The sequence below is a fragment of the Bacillus rossius genome, chromosome 8 (assembly GCF_032445375.1).
Source record: "Bacillus rossius redtenbacheri isolate Brsri chromosome 8, Brsri_v3, whole genome shotgun sequence".
Taxonomy (NCBI): Eukaryota; Metazoa; Arthropoda; class Insecta; order Phasmatodea; family Bacillidae; genus Bacillus; species Bacillus rossius.
Genome location: NC_086336.1, coordinates 38,684,927 through 38,706,583, shown reverse-complemented (window position 1 = coordinate 38,706,583; position 21,657 = coordinate 38,684,927). Strand labels below are relative to the sequence as shown.

At 36.7% G+C, this 21,657-nt stretch overlaps 2 protein-coding genes across 3 annotated transcripts in view; one reads left to right on the top strand and one right to left on the bottom strand.

The window, feature by feature from the left end:
• LOC134534762 (zinc finger protein on ecdysone puffs) overlaps window positions 1-12,080 on the bottom strand; it is a 66,954-nt gene extending 54,874 nt beyond the window's left edge. The window contains exons 1-4 of one of the 2 annotated variants that reach the window (XM_063373301.1): window positions 11,976-12,080; window positions 6,530-6,808; window positions 980-1,141; window positions 2-219 (exon numbers count right to left, since the gene is read on the bottom strand). In XM_063373301.1, coding sequence (XP_063229371.1) covers window positions 2-219; window positions 980-1,141; window positions 6,530-6,805 — 656 coding nt within the window. In that variant the 5' untranslated portion in view covers window positions 6,806-6,808; window positions 11,976-12,080. The remainder of the gene's footprint in view (window position 1; window positions 220-979; window positions 1,142-6,529; window positions 6,809-11,975) is intronic. The other variant, XM_063373302.1, reaches the window with a different exon arrangement.
• A 414-nt stretch (window positions 12,081-12,494) lies between these two features.
• The window catches only part of LOC134534760 (protein FAM98A), a 43,107-nt gene continuing 33,944 nt past the window's right edge, over window positions 12,495-21,657 (top strand). The window contains exon 1 of the mRNA XM_063373297.1: window positions 12,495-12,654. Within this exon, the coding sequence (XP_063229367.1) occupies window positions 12,617-12,654 (38 nt within the window). The 5' untranslated portion in view covers window positions 12,495-12,616. The remainder of the gene's footprint in view (window positions 12,655-21,657) is intronic.

Sequence of the window (21,657 nt, the reverse complement as noted above, 5' to 3'; positions counted from 1 at the left end):
CCTTTTGAAATCCTCGTCGTCGTCTTTGGGATCTGCACTAGATTTGTCCTTATCTTGGTCGGACTCAGATTTCTCATCGTCCTTTTTGCCAGCTTTACCCCCATCCTTGGATGAAGCGATAGGGCGCCCTTTCCCTAAGTTAGGACTGCGCAACCCTTGGCCAGGCTTCCGGTCTCCACCTGGACGAGCACCGCCGCCTCCTCGGCGAGCTTGGCCCGGCTGTCAAGTCACCGCGAGAGGCAAGGCAAACCGAGATGAGAGAAGGTAGTTTGCCACAGGAGCAAGGCTGGGCATTGTGAGTCAAGTGCACTAGACATGGTACACAGCTGTTCTGCAGAGAGCAAGTGCTGTTTGTCTTAAACAAGGATAAGCCCAAAGGCAATTAATCATTATAAATAATATCTTTTCATATTGGCAATGTACAGTATTCACTGAAAAATCAATTTAAGTGCAACTGCACTTCTTCAAGCGATTTAGTGAGAAATGATGTAGTCGAGCAGTAAAACTTTACATAATTCATTCTGATAAGATCAATGGTAAAAATATTTCTGTAACAGGAAAACTGTTTAGCGTGGAACATTCACATGTTTGGAAAAATGTAAAGATGTAATGACTGCTTTATTTCAATGTTGGAAAAATTGTACTAGTGTTCTGTTTGGTACAAACTACTGCAGAGAATACAGAAAATCACTCGGATGGTACAAAAGAAATCCATCATGCGTCAGTTAAAATACTGTTCGATCCAGAAGGTCGAGGCCATACTTATAAGTTGCCCACTTTCAGAAGGCTGTGGGTAGAGATGACTGGACGTCCTCCCGTGACCGGCCCAATTCCAATCATGATGAGAGCACCACAAAATACAGGGAGTGGCTCACAGGAATTTTCAGACTTAAATTTCAGCTAAAATCTGATACCGATGACAATAGTGGTGGTATAAGTAGTGAGGGGTGTTTCAGTAGCATTGAGAAACCGAGCATACCTTGGTGTAAGGCTCCATTCGCCTACCGTCGTTACGGCCTCCCTTCATGCGCCGGTCCTGGAAGCGGTTCGGGCCGAACTGAGGCGGGGGATGATACCCAGGGCCACCCCCACCGCCACCGCCTTGGTTCATCGCACCCAAGCTTAGCAGTGATGGCACCTGCTACACAGAACATTCTACTGTTCCTCACCTCCGTGAGCACCACTGTCCTCTCTCTATACTAGACACTACCTCTACCATACACCCCATTCTCTCGGGCAAACACATTTATGCATGGTCATAATTTTATTGTGAGTATTGAAAACACAGTATTTGGTGCATTTTCATAATATTATTTATTTTAACTTACCCAAAATTAATATTTATCATGGTATGTATGAAATATGATTTGTAGGTTTGTTGAGCACTGCCATAAACTCTTTTTACACATTCTTTAAAGGCTTAATTTTAATTTTCTTATTTTTACCTTATATCAAATATTTTTTTATTTCTTATTTTTTTTATCTAAACAGTTTTTACCACAGAATTTCCCACTTGCAGCTCATACAGTAATTATAGAGTTGCACAGGTGTGTTGTCTAGGCCATTTCTTCTAGCATCTGAAGGTGCGAAAATCAAAGGTAAGCCTAGAGGGAGGAAGAGCCCATTGTCTGCCATCAAAGCAATTCTGCCTGTGCATGGGTAGGGATCCACACCAACCGCAGCACGCAGAAGACATGGGCTGCTTCTTTCTAGACTAGCTGAAGTGACGATGCTGATCAACAGCGTAGGGCTTTTAATGCATCCACGACAGAACTAGGAAGAATAGTCGTGTTCTGGACAGAGAATCCGCGACTGTTAGATTGTCTTTGGCAGCAGTCAGTCTTCCAATTGCACTATCTGCACTGTCCAGCTCACCAATCCAACAAAAGATTCTCCATGACAACGTCCTTATGTTCCCTTTGTGTCAGCTTCCTGTAAAACTACATTTAATAGTGCTGAGAATTCTCTGCCGCATTCCCCTTTGACGGCCAAGTACTTCCAGATACATAGCTGCCAACTTTGGAAATGAATAATAGTACAATTTTTAAATATGGTTTGTTTTAACACTAACAAATGTTAGAACTTAATGAATGAAAATGACGGGGCTTCAATCATGCTGTCCACCTATTCTTCATAAAACCATAATAGTGGTTGCCACAAATCATTTAACCTATGCAGACACATACCAAGTGAAATCCACCGTGTGGAAACAGGCTCTAACTTTCTTGGATTTTTCATCCCAGCGTTTCTGTAAGTCTTTAAGCCTCTCTTTTAGCTTAGTAATTTTTTTTTAGGTAGTAGTATATGTCCACAAGATTTCATCAACATTCACATGTAGTCCCATGGAGCCTTTCTCTGCTGCTAAGTGCAACATGCACAACCCAGAACAATATTTTAATTTTTCTCTCACATTACAACTGCAACACCATTTTTAGACCCAACCATTATAGCAGCATTATCACAACCCAGTGCAATACAGGTCTTGATGGGGATAGAGTGCTTATCAACATTTGTCCAATATTTTCCCCCTGTTGCTGGACCTTTCAAAGAAACAATTGAAAGCAAATCATTTTTTACTTTGGACTCTTTTACATTGAAAAATATCACAACTAATGGATATAGTTTAGAATTGTCATTGCTACCATCATTTGCAATAGAAAACTGAATATTTTTCAAAATACCTGCTCGATCATTTAAGTACAGCTGCCATTTCAACTATTATTGCTGTTGTTTTGGTGCACCCAAAAAGCCATACTTCTTGGCCTCTTCACTCTTGGGAAACATTTTTTCGCAATAATCATGGATGATCAGCAACTGATATTGGCAAGTTATGTTCTATGATAGCTCGAATAGCACAGTAATCATCACTCTGAGAGCTGCCACAAAGGTAACTAATTTTACTTGAGCTGCTCTCACATAATGTACTTCTTTTGTGTTTAATTGTTTCTTCATGAACTTTTAAATCATATCTGCTATAATGGGAACTGTTTATATCAAACACACAAATAGTACAAAGGGCAAGATTATTTCCATTTCCTGAACGAAAAGCCCATGGAATTTTTTTCTATAAGATTCCAAAAACACTTGGTTATATATTTTATTTGAGGCTTGCTGACAGTTGCCATTGTTAAGTTATTTTTATGACAAACTCTCGCAACACACACCTAAGGTACAAGCAACTGTAAATGATCGCAACTGCAAACTTTTCTTAATCACTTCACGCTCACCATTTTCAACATGTCCGTTGTCTGATTACTAACAGCAGGTTTCCCAACCTTGAAGATTAATGAAACTTTTGGTATGCTGCGTTGCCTTGCAACGTTGTTTTGAATAATCCATGCACCCTGCTTTATCAGCACACACTTAACGAAAATTTTTGCGTAGTATATTGGTATGGTACAACCAAAACCACAAACCACACTCCAAAAGTAATTATTTTCAGAAGAAAAACCAACATGATCGTACAATAGTATAATAGGGTCAAATAAAGTACATAGTTTAGGAAAATCTTAAAAGAGTTGGCAGCTATGCAAACTGCCCTCAGTGGTCATGGATTACAAACTTAATTCCCTCTAGCAACTGAAACTAGTTACAAAATAAATAATTTCTGATTTAATGTACATGTTAAATTTTGGGAAAATCTGAAACATTTCTAGACCAAGTTAACCAGATTGTGCCAAGTCCAGAGTCATGACCTGACATACCTAAGATGACAGCTGGGTCTGCAAACTAAAGATCATTTCTTTTATTGCAAATACATACTCTAATTGTAACACATCAAAAATAGTCAGCAGAGTAAAGGTAATACATTTCAGTGAGTATTATTGCACTCTAAACTGACTAAATTTAAATTCAATAATCAAAACATAAGTTTTCTTACTCGCACACACACATTTTCTTTTTGTAGGAACAAGGGTTTACGTGTATTCCCATGAGTGTGGTTACTTTGTGTCTCTTAATAGATTTTTTTCTATCAATGTACACACACACACACCTACATGTACATAGTATGCCAGAACTCAAGTACAGAATAATCATTTTAAATTTTAATTATGATTCCTAGATATTTCCATTTTTTGCTTTCTCATTGAATAGTTTTGTTTGTAGATGTACTTAATGGACGACGTCACCTGGCATATTCTGACGCAACCGCACTGCACACTCCGCCGATAGGTAGACTTCTGAATACACAAACAACTTCAAAAACTTCTTCATGGAATCTTGGTCATCACAGTAAGCGAAACTTGAGAAATTAAACACTTTAAAGTGAAGTAAAGTCTTTCAGTAGTTTCTTTAAAACACACTATTCTTGTTATTAAAGGGACTTCTACTCAAAACCAGGTGCAGCTACAGTTTCTTGATTTGGATTTATATTTTTTCAAAACAATCCTTCTCAATTGTTGCTTGACAAGAACTCAATTCTTCTGCTTAGTTAAGCTAATTGGTATACTTTGTATCAATGTGGTAACAATTTAAATTTTCATTATGTTTGTAGAATGTCTTTGACGAATTTCTGGAAATTACTTTGTTCCAAATAAAACCACCAGTAATACTTAAAATGTAGTAAAGGTCTAGCCTGGTTTTATAACTCCAATATAAGCACTCAATCTTGTACAATTCATCATTGAACTACCATTAACCAATGATTGATAATTGCACATTTGGTTTGGATGAGCACTAAAATCTTTTTTTCAAAATGTTTTAAAAAAAATCTAAACTTTTCTTGTAACTAAAACAGCAGTTGTCTTCCACTAGATATTCACTACATACTATATAAACAGAATGAACATAATTTCAAAACTGTTACTAACATCAATAACAAATTGATTTTAAAACACTTAAATTTGAATTCCCTAGAGAAAATCATTTTGTCTTTATCATGTCTTTGGTTTGATTACAATACTTGAATAAATTGATATGTATATCATCTAATGAAATTTCCTTACATTAGGATGAATAAAGTAGTTTTTTTCTTCTAAAATTTTAAAATAAAAATGATATCAAACAGTCTGTTTAATTTTTTCCCCAAAACAAAACACTAGTCACAACTTGCATATCTCCAGAAGATTTTCTGATATATCCCCATTGTAGCTCGTAATTGGAATACAAAAATAATTAAGTCCCTTATTAAATTTTTTAACTAAGACCATGTTCTGGAGGGGATGACCATGGTCATCCTGAGCTGACACCGATGCATGTGGTCAAAATTCTAACTATACACAATCCAAAAGAAGGAAAAAAGGAAAAAAAAAAAAAATTGGACTTGTCCCAATCAGCGGAAATTAAATAGTCTCTTCACAAAATCTTATAACAATTTTTGAACTGTCAACGACGCGACCACACACGGCACAATCAAGCGATAACTAGTGTACAAAAAATTTGCCCTCCATGTGTTAACTGGCCAATCACAATACAGAACCATGTACATGACCATATAGAGAAAAATTTGGGGAAAAATTGTCCTCTGTAAGTCCGGAATGTCACATAACACCTTCACGTGGTTAGTTCCGATGGGTTGGTGAGACAGCGCCCAGAAAAACCGGGTCTATTACTACGCAGCCATGTGCCTATATGCTGAGTTTTTCCAACAATGCACGAACTTGAGACGTGAAAAATAACTACTGGAAATTGCAGTGTTTTGTGATCATGTCTTCTTTCTTTACGCTTCCAAAATTTTACAGCATAATCAACCAGAAGAGGCCTTAATAATGTTTAAAAAAAAGTAATTAACAGACATTATAACTAACCGACCAAACAAATAGAGGAAAAAAAATTAATTTAACTATGTAAATCCCATCCAAAATAATAATATATTTAAGCACAACAAAATACTATACATAATAAGTGAAAAATTATCACCAAATAATTATGAAACCTTAAGAAAACATTAACAACATAACACATTCTTAGTTAAGGGTGATTACTTGCAGGGGCCGGAGTTATGCTGTGCTACAACTAGAGTAATTTTAAAACCACACAAGAGAACAGCATTACTTTGAGAGATGGGTGTACTTATAAATTATTTATAACTTTTTCAAGGAAATTATTACGTTGTGCTATAAATTTTATCTTTAAGAGAGCCAAGGAAATGTGCTCAACTTACAGTCATCAAATAAATAAATAATTGAATTCTTATTTTCCTATTTTTTATTTACCATATAAATGAATCTCTAAATTATATTCACTACGAGCCAGAAAAATTAATCGAAATAACGTAATTGAAATGTTAAATGTACTAGCCCAAATTATTCAAATGAGAAAACAAATGTTACCGCAGTAAAGCACCTTTCCTTCATCTCATAAAAATGATAAATTATTTTATACAATGCAAATCCGGTAGGTAACAGAAACGTAGAAGTTTTTCATGCACAACGTAATATCCTGATACAAACTCATACAAACTTAGGGAATCAGAAGAAAAGTATAAAGTGCTAAAAAAAAAAAAAATTTGAAGGTTCGTAGCCATTAGATCTATTACAAAAAGCTAGTTATTTATTTCCAATTGTTTCGAATGACAACTGGAACACACCTGCTGTTGCTGTGGCCGCAACAGAGTCGAGAGCAGGTTGCTGGCCAAGGCTAACTGGGCCTCTGGAGAGGACAGCTGGGACAGCAGGTTAGTCTGGGGCGGAGTGGGCAGCAGACCACTGACTCCTCCACCACCGCCTCCGCCCCGGCCCGGCACCATGCCCCCTTCCCAGGGATTCATGTGACTGGCAGGATTCCTGGGCCCGCCGTACCCGCCACCAGACCCTTGAAACGACTGCCGGCCCCCGTCACGCCGGTAGTTTCTGTTTTGTGACATTGCCTGCAAACAAGTTTTACATGCCGTGTTCACACAAGCCTTACGAGTTAAATAACAAGGACTAACATCTCGTCGACATCATTGATGGAATGATTGGGTGGGGAGAATGAAAGTATCCCATAAAGACCTACCTGCTTATGGCCATGTCAGCCACATTTCCACTTACGATAAAACCTGTGTTTGACAGTCAGGAAACGAACTTTAGAGGTAAGTGAGTGATCTGACCACTCAACCACTGTCAGCACATTTTGGGGTTACTACATACTTATAATAGGATACACTAAAACATCAGCCAACAGTACCTACTTAAAAGAATTACAAAAATGGGAAAGTAGCATGTTCCACGAGAGCACTTTGTGATGTGATAAGCTTCCGCATGATGGTTAAAAGTGCTTAAACATAGTAAAAGACACACCCATGATGAATTTATTTGGTTTGAGACTTTATTTTGCATTGTCAAAAGAGCATTATTTTGTGATACCGGAAAAAAAAGTCAATTCTGTTTGCTTCGCATCCACCTTTTGGTCTTATACACTGATACACTTGTGTGGTGAATAATGTTTAGTACATCTTTGCTCTGTATTGGGTTAAGCCTACACTTTAGATTTTTTATTTTTATTTTAAGATCTAAAGCAGATATGCCACAATGAAAGTTTCCTTGAAAGTTTTCGTTTTCGGTTTGCACAACTTGTGGAATTTTTCTTAAAAGGTTGATATTTAACCAATTGGATTAATCAGATGAACATTTTGTAATGCTTGATGATTTAGTACCTAATAACAAGTGTGATCAATGTTTTACTAAATGCATACAAATGTTATATTTTGAACATCACATCTTTATACAACTATTTAAGTAAAGTCTTATATTTTATGTAGGTTCCTAAATAAAAGTATCCATTATTACAAAAAATGAGCTCTAAAACATGCATAAAAACATATTTCATAATCTGTGAGTGAAATTATGTGTGATCGGTTGTGTACAGGCTCAAGACAGATTTTCTGTTGGAAACTGTAATCAATGCCTTTACAACCCCTTACAGAGTGGCATACAGGTTTAAGGCAGTATCCTGTCATTAAAAGGCACTATATGCCTCCCACCCTCAACTTCATGGAGTAGGCTGTCTTGCTATCTTGACTCGAAAATGGAGAAGCCGTACGGGGGAATAAATGACAATGTACCTTGTTGTCCATATTTTCCTTCCACTCTTTGGCAGACACCTTGGTTTTATAATTGTAATTAAATGTTTAGGTTATAAAATGTCTATAGGATGTTGAAAGTATGAATAATCACAAATTTGTTAAGTGAAACATGTACGTAACTGAGAGCCTCAAATGGATTTCGGTTGTAAACTAAAAATATATTTCAAGGACCGAAAGAAATAAACACTAAACAAACAAAAAATCTGATCAGCCTGTCAACCACTGTGGTGTTGCAGACTACTGTGTCAATCTTAACTGCTTCCAACTCTACAATGAAAATGCTGGAGCGCAACCAATATGCTTAATACCAGTGCCATGCAATAGGTGGCAGAGTGATTGTGACTATTAATTCATTATATTAATTATTCGAGAGTAATAATTTGTGATTTTTTTGATACACTTTATATACATGTTTATTTAACATTCTTTACAAGTTTCAGCCAAGTACAAATAGCCTGTCTTTGAAGGCAAGCTGCTTTTTTGAAAGTAGGTGAACCAACCAAAAAATAATTTCATGGCTAACAAATATATATATATATATATATATATATTTCCCTTTGCAAAGCATTGTCCTATTTCAAGTAGGTTTTTGCCTGTAAAGAATATCTTATTTTCTATTAAAATGTTTATGCTATACGATTTCTGCTATATTGATGTCAGTATATGGATGAGAAGCTTAATATTCACAACAGCTTCTACACATGTATATAAATAATGCCAAAATAGTGTGACCACACAAAATCTCAAATGAAAATCCCTGACTTTTCCAGGTTTTCCCTGTTGTGATTATAATTATCCCTGACCCTGATTTTGCAGAGTTTTGCTACTTTGATTAAAAAAATTGATCTGTGCTTTTATTTCCCCATGTACTAACAATCTTTGTTTGCACTGATGTCGAATACAATTGTCATTTTTATGTGAAAATTAAATAAAATATCTACAAATCTGATCCAGATTAGCCTGAGATCCGGAGCAAGGGCCGGATAAACTAGCTTTTATCATATCTACAAGACCTCATATTTTCTGCAAGTGCTTTACAAAAGTGGAATTCAAGCTAGCCAGTGAGGTCTGGATTGCCAGTGTGGCTTTTGATATAAAAGTATGTGTATATTTATATTTGCATTTTTTTTTGATGCAGTAGAAGGTAGTTAAAAATGTAAAAATACGCCAGTTCCTACTGTGTATCCAAACCCAAGCCCCAACCCTCGACAGATTTTTTTTTGCAGTATGGAGGTGCGAAGTGCTGACTTGTTACATGCAATAGCACGTAATCTGACGTAAAACTGGAATTATTACGTGTAACAAATATAATAATGGAATTACAGAAAACCAGTAGGCATTACAAATGCTGTTTTCAGGGTAAAACATGAAACATCTGTAGTTCATGGTTGCTACAGAAATAGAATCTTAGAATTCCCTGACTTTTCCCTGTTTTCCAGAAATTTAAGAGAAAAATTCCCTGACTTTCTTTTGAAGTACGTACCATAAATATTAACGTGCATATAATTAAATGTAATATAAAAATTTCAACATGAGGTAAAAAAAGTTTTTTTGTGTTATTTTGACGGCAGAATTGTGAATGTGTTTTTTGCTTCGACATGGCTGGTGAGAGCTCTTCGACCCATATTGCTGAGTTGAATACTTTTGTAGCACAAAGTGCAGTACGCAGAATTTATGTTTTTAGCAGAGGGTTTGATGTGCTGAAACTGTGGCTCCTTGAGCCAATTCTCCTTAAAAGTAGTTTTCTTCGACATCTCTAAGCTAAAAAAAAAGTACATAATATTTTCTGGTTAGGTTAAAACATTATTGTTTATGAATTCTAAAAAAATATAACTACACAAATACAAAAACTACTATTACAAATTCACACCTAGAAATATAACGGGCCTACTTAGAGAATTACAATAGCAGCATTACAACATGCAATACTCTTACAATCTTACAATGTTAACTAACGATTCTGGGGAAAAACATGTTCAGTTATGCATATTTTTTATACACAATGTAAGTGTCACGCAACAGAACTCACGGATTATAACGGTTGAAAAAAAAAGTAATTAAAAAAAATAGGTAGAAAAAATGCATAAAACATAACCGCACGCAAAAGATACGTGTTTTCGTATCAGCTTGGTAGTTTTTAAAATGAGAATTGGTATGCCTCTTTATCAAGTGCATTTTATTATCTTATGATCGCATCAAAAACTAACTTCACCTGATACAACGCATTGAAATTCACGTAATAAGCTTTGTACTCGCCTTATTCCACGTGAAATAGCCTTCAAAAGATAAACGCCATGCCCGTTCTGTAGTTCACTGCATGGAACGGAACATAATACAAAGTCTCAAGGGCAAATTAAAAAGGAGCAAAACACGAACAAATGAAGGCCTGGATTCGCTAGTGAACAAACGAGTGCCTGGATTGGCCAGAAGTTATGGTGGGTGGTTGTAACAGCCTATTGCAACGGACAATCGTAGACCAAGTAAAAAAAAAAAAAGTTGCAGTTACAGTTGCAGTTGCAGTGTGCCTTAAGCAGCAGCCTTTTAGCGGAGTCGTTCGGTAGCGGTACGAGCGCATCAAAACAAAGCTTTGTTTGAATTATACGCAACTTTAACATTTCCAGAAATCGTAGAATTTTCCCTGACATTTCTAGGAATTCCCTGACCATTTTAATTTCCCTGACATTTCCCGGTTTTCCCGGTTTTCTAGTCCTGTAGCAACCATGGTAGTACTGAAAAACTTTTGAAAATGTATTATTTTATTTACTGAAAAAGTACATTAGAATTGCACCATTTACATCACTATAGCAAGCAGAGGCAATCAGGCCAATCTCCAATAAAAAATAAAGCACATGACGACGGCCTTATCACCGCACAGGCTACTTAATGTAACCTATGAATGATAATTTCTCAGAAACTAGTCAGTTTTGAAACAATATTTTTAGGGTTAATAGAGAGTCAACTGCAAGTTTAAAAACAGAACATTTGGAATTGTATAATTAGTGTTTAAGGGGAATGCAGCCCTTACAATTTACCCAGCACTGCAAAGAGCATTGTAATAACTGTCATAGCACTGTGTGGCTTTTCAAGGAAGTTATTTTGAGAATGACATTATTGAATTGTAGTTCTGTTTAAATACAAATTTGGAAAAAAAAAAAGTCATTACTTAATGTACACACTTCGTAGACTACTCCCTGATTTTGGTGAAAATATTATATTGTACTATCGCAGAGTCTATCTCTTGATCCTGATGGCATGATCCTGATCCATTGATCCTGTGCTTACTGTTTTACTTTAGTACATAGAAATATCTTCGAACAAAAATCTGAAAATGAATTTTTTTTTAAATTCCTAACATTGTTTGTATTTTAATGTTTTTGTTATGTCCAGAATAGTTTGACGTACTAAATCAAAACAGCAAGCATCATGTACCACAGGATCAATCATACAGGTTAATACCATCAGGTTCAAGGGATAAATTGGATATATGATACAGAAAAAATACCCTGATTTTTATCCCACAATTTTCCTAGACTTCATTACCTGTAAAATACATTTACTGTAATAAATTCACCAGTGGCAGACTTTTGTAGTAAGACCTACATGGTTTAAAGACTAAAAAGGTTCATTTGGTTTCAGTAGCAAACATCACACTTACAAATGTGGTTATGAGCTTTGCATTAGTATTAAACAAATTCACCAAAAATATAATAGTTAACTATTTAATACATTAAAATAATGAATAATTTATATGAAAAAAAAACCTCAACAGTAACACATTGAATTCGAGGGTAGTTCCAACTTTTTTTTTTACATATTTGCCGGCATTACAGCAGTATATTAAACACTGTTTTCAAGGCAACCGATAAGAAATATGCCAACATATTTCTATATAATATATTAATTCAACAAATTTAGTATAAATTAAAAACAAAAATACAAATTACAGGAAACTATATATGTTTTCACTTACTAGTTTAGCGTTATTCACAAATCACAATATCTGTAATACTTCAAGTTTAGAAAATGACGCTTATCTTACAACACCATTCAACAAAAGAACAAGGAAGTTGATCATAGAGTATAAATGCATAGAACATTTATTTCCTTTCCATTTAGCAATACTCGGATTTGTAGACAAAACTATTGCTGATTATGTTCAAAATATGAATCTTGTCACATAAACATAAAATAATAGACTTCAAACTTTATTTGGATGTAAAAGAAATTACAATTGAAAACATATTTCATTCCATGCGAAAAAAATAATAATGACATAAAGATTTGAATTAATTAAAAATTTTAAGAGAATATAAATCAACTATGTAAAGCTGCTTTTATCATTTTAATAATTGTTCAATTATTTGAATAGATGTTTGGATAAGAAAACGAAGAAATCTTGTGACTCCCTCTGTTTTCTATGTGTTAATGTTCACAATGTTTATGGCCGTAAAGTGTATTGAACTTTTTTTTTTTTTTAATATGGGCCGGTTGCGGTTAATTGGCTTTTCATCGCTGCCGTTTCTGTGTTGAGGTTATATTGAGATTAATAATGATTTTGCTGTCTTTGTAGCATTTTAACACTCACCACTTTCGTTACCAGAGTTTTCGACAATGGAGAATGATATCTTAGATTCACTAGAGGATGTTGGGTAAAATTAATTTTTTATTTTTTTTTTTATTTATTTAGTTGCCTCCTGTTTTCTCCAGTACATACTAGAAGGGAGTTGTCAATATACAAAATTTTATTCTGCATGTTACTAAATTGAAATTTTTAATGTCAGATAATAAATTGCATGCTAGTATTAATTAATAATACTAATTTCAATAACAGTAGTTAGTGAATACTAACTAGTTATGAATTCAACGATGTCTTCCACATGCCCATTGGCAAGCAATCCTTCCTATGTCCCCTTTACTTTCCTCCTTAACTATTTCACTTTCCATTCTAGTAACTGCCCTTTATTCAATTTATTCCATTCTCCAGTCGTTCTCATTAGCAATGAGATTTTCCACCCTTATATTTCGTCTGTGTCTGATATAAGTATCCCTTCTTAAACATCCAGCTAGCACTACGTATCTATGAACATTACCATTTAAGTGTGTACTATTATTTACATCATTTTTCTAACTTTTGATGTTAGATTTACTAGCTGTGGCTTATTTGTATCTCTTTACACTCTGTGTTCTTGTGCACTGGTATCTCAACAGTCTCCTTCTATTCTTGTGGGATTTTCACCTCCAGAGATCTGCTTAACAGCACTCATAGATACTTCACAATAGCCCAACCATAAGTTCCATCCTTCCCTACCACCCTTCTGTCTGGTCCCTCCAAGTCTTTCTAATTCCACTATCAGCATAATCAGTCAACATGTTCTAATGCCTCCAGTATCTATGTGACTTCTCCACAATATAAGTCAAACCACTTATCACATTTGTTGAAATGCATTCCAATGGTGCTCTCTGTCTACGGTTTCCCGCATTCCTTCGCATTCCACCCTTTCCCTATCTCCCAACCTTAGTATATACACCCATCCCCCACTTAGCACGTCTTCAGATTGCGTGGATTCATTTAGTGCGATGTGAATTTTACTGTCCCAGTCTTGAATAGCACGTCTGTAATTTTCTGCACGAATCTTGACTGGCAAAAAAAAAAAAAAAAAGTCGAGCACTATGCCACAAAGTCTGTTTCAACTTCTGTAAACAACAGATGTGCCGTGGGATACAGTTAGCCAAACAAGGCGGGAAGAGATGCGCGCGCAGATCTGTCTACGCTATCGGCTGTTGTACAAACATCAGCTATAGCAAGTTAAATTGCAGCTATGGAGTGTAAAGGGCCAAACGTCTTTACGTCCACGCGTATGTCGTTGTGCCGTACCGTTGTCGCCTGGCCACAAACCGGGCCATAAACTCAAGTCTAGCCAGTGGCAGGGAATTCACACAAACAAAAGCAACGTCTGCCCATTCAGCTGCCGGTAACTGTACGTGCTTGATCACTCATAATGCATCGTGTTCAAGTATTTGAGACAAAACTTGAAGAATTACGGCACGTAGATTGTCATGAAGGCCACGCTTATGTTGGTTGCACTTTAGTTTTAAGCAAGTCAACTGTGCGCACAATCGTATGAAATAAGGACTCTTACCAAAAGTTTATATAAGTCTGATGCTTTTGGTTGTACTTGCGGGAATATATTTGACATTAGATACCGGAACAGAAATGAACAGATGATTCCCGTGGAAAAGGTTGTTAAATGAATAGTGCAATGAAAATAAAATCTTTGGCCTGACAGGATGGTGTGAACCATGTGGTGATACGCGAATAAGCACATTCATTTTTGAAAAATTAAAATGTAATTATCTGGTCAGTAATTTCGGTTTCACTGTCAGTACCGGTAAAGGATGGTTTAGAAAGGTACGCGACGTGAGTTGAAGGTCACGCCCTGGCGGGCAAGTCAGCCAGCCGACTGACGATAAAGTACATAACCATCTTCTGTTATGCTGTGTCGTATTTGTCATACAAAGTGCAATGAGAGGCATATGGTGTGACATATTTATAGTTGAGTGTTATCAACGCTTTTTTTATATTACATAAAGTATATTTTCCTACACAATTTTGGAACAAATTTAATAAATTAGCCTTGCTATTTATGGAAACTAATGCTTCAGAATACATGATTTTGAATAACATGAGCATTTTTAGGAACAAATTAGTCGTGCTAAGTGAGGGATAGGTGTACACGTTTGCCACAGAATGCAGCACAGTTTCTAATTTTCACTCCTTACTGATCTCTTCTGTTGCTTATATGTGGTCAATTTAATAAATATTTTAATGAAAATAAAAACTTTTAAATGGAGCTAAGGCATAAAACGAATCGGCCTGAGCCAAAAACAATTTTTCTGTTAGAGTAGCCAATTAGCACTTTCAGTTTAAAACATTAACCAGAGCTGTGCTGCCAAATATTATTATATATTTTTTTGTAATTATTACCGACTTAAAAGTTCAGTTACGAAGTAATGTAGTGTAATTTATTTTTAACGGAAACAGAGAAACTTAAAGATGTGTGTGAAATAAAGTGGTATCAGCGTTTAGTACGTTAAATCTAGCTTAAATAGCTCATATAGTATAAAGATAGGCAAATCTTTTGTAAAGTACTTAACATTAATATTAATTCTGAAGCTTATTTTAGTTGTTTTTTTTTTTTTTTGCAAACACATCCAATTTTCAGATTAATTAATGGATTGATTTGCTTGTCACAGTATAGGAGTAAGTGTTAATTATCTTTTAGAGCCTCGTATATAGCATCAACATTTTTAATTTTGCTTCATTTGTGTGCATAAATGAAATTACAGTACCTTGTGCACTGTCAGAGGGATGATATATAAAAGAAGCGCATGCCCTATTGTCTTGCTGTGTCAGTACTATGGTAAATAGTGTAATTTATACTAATATTATAGGGTAACCTCTTATGTGTTTCGAAGACTCTATAATTGTATTTACTTATATGATAGGAATTATAGTTACTATATTAAGTTTATATGGGCGCCACACTTTAACATTACTATATTAATCATAAATGTTTACTATGCTATAAGTAACTTTCCATTGCGGCTTATGCCCAAGGTTACCTATTTCGACACTGAGAAACTAGGTTGCTTATCCATGACTCATTAGAAATCAAATAAAATATAATTTATCTATAAAGTTATGTTGGGCACAACCAAAATCAAAAGTTCATTTGTGATAAATAATAGTATTTAAAGTGAATAAAAAAAATTAACTAGCTCAGTTACTTCGGAGTACACAAGAGTCTTTAAATCGGGACCACTAGGCGTAATTCAAAATAATTATGTTGTGCCATAATGAAAACCAGAAAAATAAATTACTATGCCGAAACAGTTAATAGGAGGGGCTCACCGAACACAAAACTTCAGTACTGGATACATTAGACTTTTGGTACCTTATATTTCAGCAGATAAAAGTAGCCCCGGTAATTAAATATTACCATAGCATTCGCCCTGGCTCAGGGGCACAACAGTTCACTTATTCAGTGAACTATCAGCTGATAATATAGCTGATACCAGCCACTAAAACTTCCTTCTTCATTTTATTCTCTCAAACTTATATCGTTAACAATCCACACTCCTTTCCATTTTTTAAAAGATCCGCCGATCCATAGACAAAATCACCTTCTCTTAGTCACATATCTTTGCACAACATTAAACATAGAGAAATAAATAAACCCTAAAGATAATTACAACTGAAAGACCTATAAATAAACACTGAAAAATAGTTAAACTAAAGTTTCAGTGTTCTGAGATAATTAGTATTATCACAGATGCCGCTCTCGGCCTTAATTCACACCAAAATTACCTTAAATTTGGTTTAATTTAGGTCGTACCATAATTTCAAATTCAAACACTGAAACTTGACATTTGCCAAAAGTTGGTAACACTGAGTTTCGTGACAGTTGAGAATCGTAACGGCTCACACCATATTTCTTCATCCTGGGAGCAGGCAGCTGCTATCAACAAGTGTCTGGTAAACAAACACCCGGCGTCGTGAATCGAGGTGTCTATTACCTCGCTGAAGGTCTCGGGAACAAAGAAGAAAACTCGTTCTGCCGCTGGTTACAAGGTAGGAGTTGATTCTGCAGGGAATTACGAGGCTGCTATCAACAAGTGTTGTGTGGCGGGTACTAAGCAATACCGCTCAATGTGCAGATACACGCCGTCGCTGGACGCTGTTGACCGGGACGCCGTCCAAGTCAATGACAACCACTGATGTCACCACATTGACATCGTGATCCAGGCTAGCGAGGACTGAGGCAGCCATTCCAGACAACCCATGCCTGGATATACCTCTCGGCCGCTCCACCCCAGGCCTGCGGTGGGACGTCATGCCCAAAGCCTGACAGATGTGGTGGACGCTGTCACTGCTGATGCTACTACCCCATGCAGTAGACGAGGATCAAGAAGAATTCATCTCGGTCCGTAGTTCGTCCGCGCACTCGTGTACACTATAAACACTCATTAAACTGTTATATATTAGCCTCTAAATACACCCGCGCTTTTTAACTTTAAGCGTCCAAGTGAACTACCTCGTACAGTTTATTCTCCATTCGCTGCAGACACCGGAACGTAAAAATTCTTCTTTACTTGCTACCCTAACTAACCTTAAATAATGGGTAAGCAACCTTGGTTTAAAATAGGCCTACTTATTAAAAATTTAAAATCTTAAATTAAACACACATAATTTGACACAACTCATATTAACCAAAAATATTAAATAAAATAAGCATACAACTACATAATATAGTGGAAATCAGATGTGGACTATTGTTGAGACTGGGTATTTTTTTCCATGTTCATGATAAAATGCTGTGTACATAAATGTGATAATTTTTACTTGTCTACAACAATAGATAACTATTTAGTTATTTTGGCTGAAAATAATTAATTTTAACCCAGCCAAAGAAAGTTTTGTTTTATTACAATTGGTATCATACCATCAATTGAAATAGTTGTTTGTTAAACTTCATTATTAAACATTATTATGTTAGTACATTAATTTTGTGGCAGAAATAATAACATTTTCTGGAATTCTGCCTATAACAATAAACATTTGTTTCATTATGATATATATATATTATATTTACAATCAACTTGTTCTTAGAAACATTAACGAAACTTCAGTGCAGGAACACATAATTAAACTTCAAACACAATAACATTGATATGCACATATTAAATAAATATTTACAGTGATTACTAGAACTTCATAAATGACTTGCTGGTATATAGGAATAGCACATTCCTGGCCATTAACATTGATATGCACATATTCTAATATTTTACAGTTATTTCTGATTATATTTAGTAATCATAATTGTTTCATTTGGTCTCCCATAAAACAACATTAAATCACATTTTCACATCACTAGCTTTTTAGCATTGTTATTAATTACCTCACAGATATTTAATAATATTTTGTCAATTAACAAATAATAACATTCTACACTCATCACTGAAGAATCTTTTCACATCAAGAAATAGACAGTGAATTACCAAACTGAGTGCTATCTGTATGATGTAAACAAGTGAAATTCAATGATTAATGTGCATTTTTCTTTCTTGTCAAAATTAATCTAAAGAGAAGTGAAGGTGATCTCTCTAGCCAGCTATATAGCTAATTCTTTCTTCAGGTGTGATATCTAGGAAGTTGTGGATGAAGTAAATATCCACTTAGATAGGGTAATCCTGTGGGATTACAATCCTAGTCAGCATGATTTACTACTGATTGAAAAGTGTTAGAAATGAGGAATGCCTAGGAAATAGGTAGGTAAAAAAAAAGCTGTAGCCTGGATCATAACAAGGTAAGCCATTATTTTCTATTTCTACAGTGCTTTCTTGTTTGTTTACACACAGTGTGTCAGGGTGTCTGTGTTTACAACAGAACATTGCCTAGGTATACATTAGCACCAATATACAGCCTGTACTGACAGTGTACATTAAAATTACTTAATTCGTGTGTGTGAACCGAACTATTAGGTGCTGCCAATAAACATGTACATACAGTACACCAGGTTCACAGTACATCCTCTAGGTCTCTGCCTAAGGACAAGAGCATTTACTCTCGTACTGAACCACATAAATGCTAGGAAGACTACGCTTCACCTAGCCGAAATCAACTGAGTTCACAAAATTAAAAAAAAAATAACTCAGCTGACTAACACCATAACCTTCCGGTATAAATTCACAGTTACACATAAATCTTATTAATAATTCTAGGCACAATAACAGTACAGTATACATACAGCTAACTATTTTGTATACTCTGATTTTATATATTTTGCACCACTGGTGTGTGGTAGGCCCTTAAATGATTAATGTTGTAGTTTCCCACATTGATACCTGTTGACACTTCCTTTAAGGTGTAACAGTTCTCCCGATGTACCTGGAGAATCTCGTAGGGTCCACTGTAGAGTAGGAATAACTTCTTCGTTACATTCGCCCACTTGTTGCTTGTTGGCGCAGTCCTTAACAGCACAAGGTCACCGACCTTAAAACGGTGTAGCTTGCGCCTGGTTTTCCGCTTCTGTCTATTCCTGGCTTCTAGGTGTAGCTTTGCTCTAATTAAATCCTCAATTTCTTCCCTGCTAGGAAGTTTATCCTGATCCGGATTCTCGTCGCAGATGGGTAAATATTGGTTGGGTATCGCCTCCGACCGAACCAGGCATATGGCTTCATGAGGGGTGTACGCTGGTCTGCCGCTCCACAGGATTAACTGTTGGTAATCATTTACCCCCATGTCTGGTCCCTGGACTAATGATCGGGGCGTATCACCACTAATCCTTGCTAGTTTAACGCCGTCACATTGGCTGTGCTAGCCAAGGCGGCGTTTGATGCTGAGCTGGCCTGCTGCTGCATCTGGCTGCTGTTGGGAGGGATTGGTGATTGCCGCGCAAAGTATCCGTGTTGGTACTTTGACGTGGACGAGGGGAAGTTGTGAGTGGGGAAACTCGTCGTGGTGTTCGCTGACTGGACGGTTTCAGCTCCACTGGGAGGGAACACTAGCTGTTGCTGCTGCTCCGGTGATCTTGGCAATCGGTCCTGGTACCCTTGACGTGGTGATCTTGGTCGCTCTGGGTACTCGTACCTGGGAAGCCGTTGTTCTTCGTGTTGCGACCTCTTGTTACGGGGTTGTTCATGGTGGCTCGGCTCGTACTCGTCACCACCGGGACGACTCCATTTCCCGCTCCAGAAGTTCGAGTTATGTATTCGATTCTGCCGGTTGTTCCATTTACCGGTGTGGTGAAACTTCCATTTGGCGGTGTTGACTCGTATTTTGGGCTGTTCCCCGCCGCGCTGCCACTGTTGGTAAAGCGGAGGTGATTTCTGAGCTTGTGCCTTTTCTGGTTCAGTGGTATTAATCCGCCCCTGCTGCTCTAGCCTGGCGAATGCCAGTAACTGTTCTCTAAACTCGGTAATATTCAAAAAATTCCTACCAGTTAGCTGTAACTGGTACTTGTAGGGTAGTTGTCCAAGAAACATGGAAATAAATTCCTCATCATTCATTGGTAGGTCTAAGTATCTGGTACGTTCGAACATGCTCGAGAGATAGGCTTCCAGAGACTTGTGTTTTTTATAGTCGAATTTTTCCCCATGCAGCCTGGCTCTTAAGTGGCCCTGTATTCGCACACTCCAGAACTTCTGCTTGAATTGAGTTTGGAAATCTGCGTATGTGTGGGTCGAAGTTTGTATTACTTCCCACCAGTAATACGCATGTTCGCGGAGGGCAGTATTCAGGCATTTTAATTTCTCCTCGTCATTCAGCTTAAACATGGCTGAATACTCCTCAAATTTTTTTAAAAACCGCATGGGGTTTTCATTTTCCCCACCTGCGAAACGAGGCATGGCCTCTGACCACTGTCTGGCCGGGTGGTGCATAATGGCCACTTGGTCAAGTGCAGGAGAAAGGCTAGAATGTGCTGCATGTGGTGTAGTAACTGGTGAAGCAGTCTCTGGCACGTTACTAGGGATAGCTATGGGCGTAACTGCGGTAGTGATGGGTCTATCCATCAGGTTGTCCAACCTGAGGGTAAGCATGCGATTTTCCAGATTACCTACTCGCTGTTCTAGTTGGTGTCCTAGTTCGTCCGTTTTGTGTGAAATTTGTGCCATTTGTTCGTGCACCTGTTGACTAGTGTTGTCCAAACTGCAGAGGTTTTGTGCAGCCTGTTGGGCCACTTGTTCTAAGCGTTCTGACACACTGCATAACTCCTTTTGTATCTTCTGTGTGGTGTCTTGGCATTGACTCTGAAGCTGGGCTAATTTCTGATCAGTGTTCAACTCTAGTATCGTTATCCGGTTGGTTACAACTGATACTGACTCCCTAACTTACTGCAGCTCTAACTTGAGGTTACTCTCGAAGCTGAGGATACTTTGCTGTATGCCAGTCAGTTGTGCAGTATAAGAATCTAGCCTGGCACTGGTTTCAGCAGCGTTGACATCTAACCTGGCAGTATTAGAGTCTAATTTGGCAGTGTTAGAGTCTAATTTGGCATTCAATTCAGCAGCGTTGGCATCTAACCTGTCCATGAGTCCCTGGAGCAAGTTATTTAAGTCAATATTGCCACTAGGAGTAGGAACTAAAACTGAGATAGTTTCCAAGTGTTCCGTGGGCTGATTAGATTCGTTTCCCTCTATCTCTTGTGTTACCAGAATAGGAATTGTCTCTCTGTCCTCGGACATGCTGCTGTCCCTAGATCCGGTATTGCCTCGGTTATGACACCTTCCTCTGGTATTCATGATTATACTCAACAAAAATTACTGACAAAATATCGGGCCCCACGTACGGTCGACACTCTGTAATTTATACTAATATTATAGGGTAACCTCTTATGTGTTTCGAAGACTCTATAATTGTATTTACTTATATGATAGGAATTATAGTTACTATATTAAGTTTATATGGGCGCCACACTTTAACATTACTATATTAATTATAAATGTTTACTATGCTATAAGTAACTTTCCATTGCGGCTTATGCCCAAGGTTACCTATTTCGACACTGAGAAACTAGGTTGCTTATCCATGACTCATTAGAAATCAAATAAAATATAATTTATCTATAAAGTTATGTTGGGCACAACCA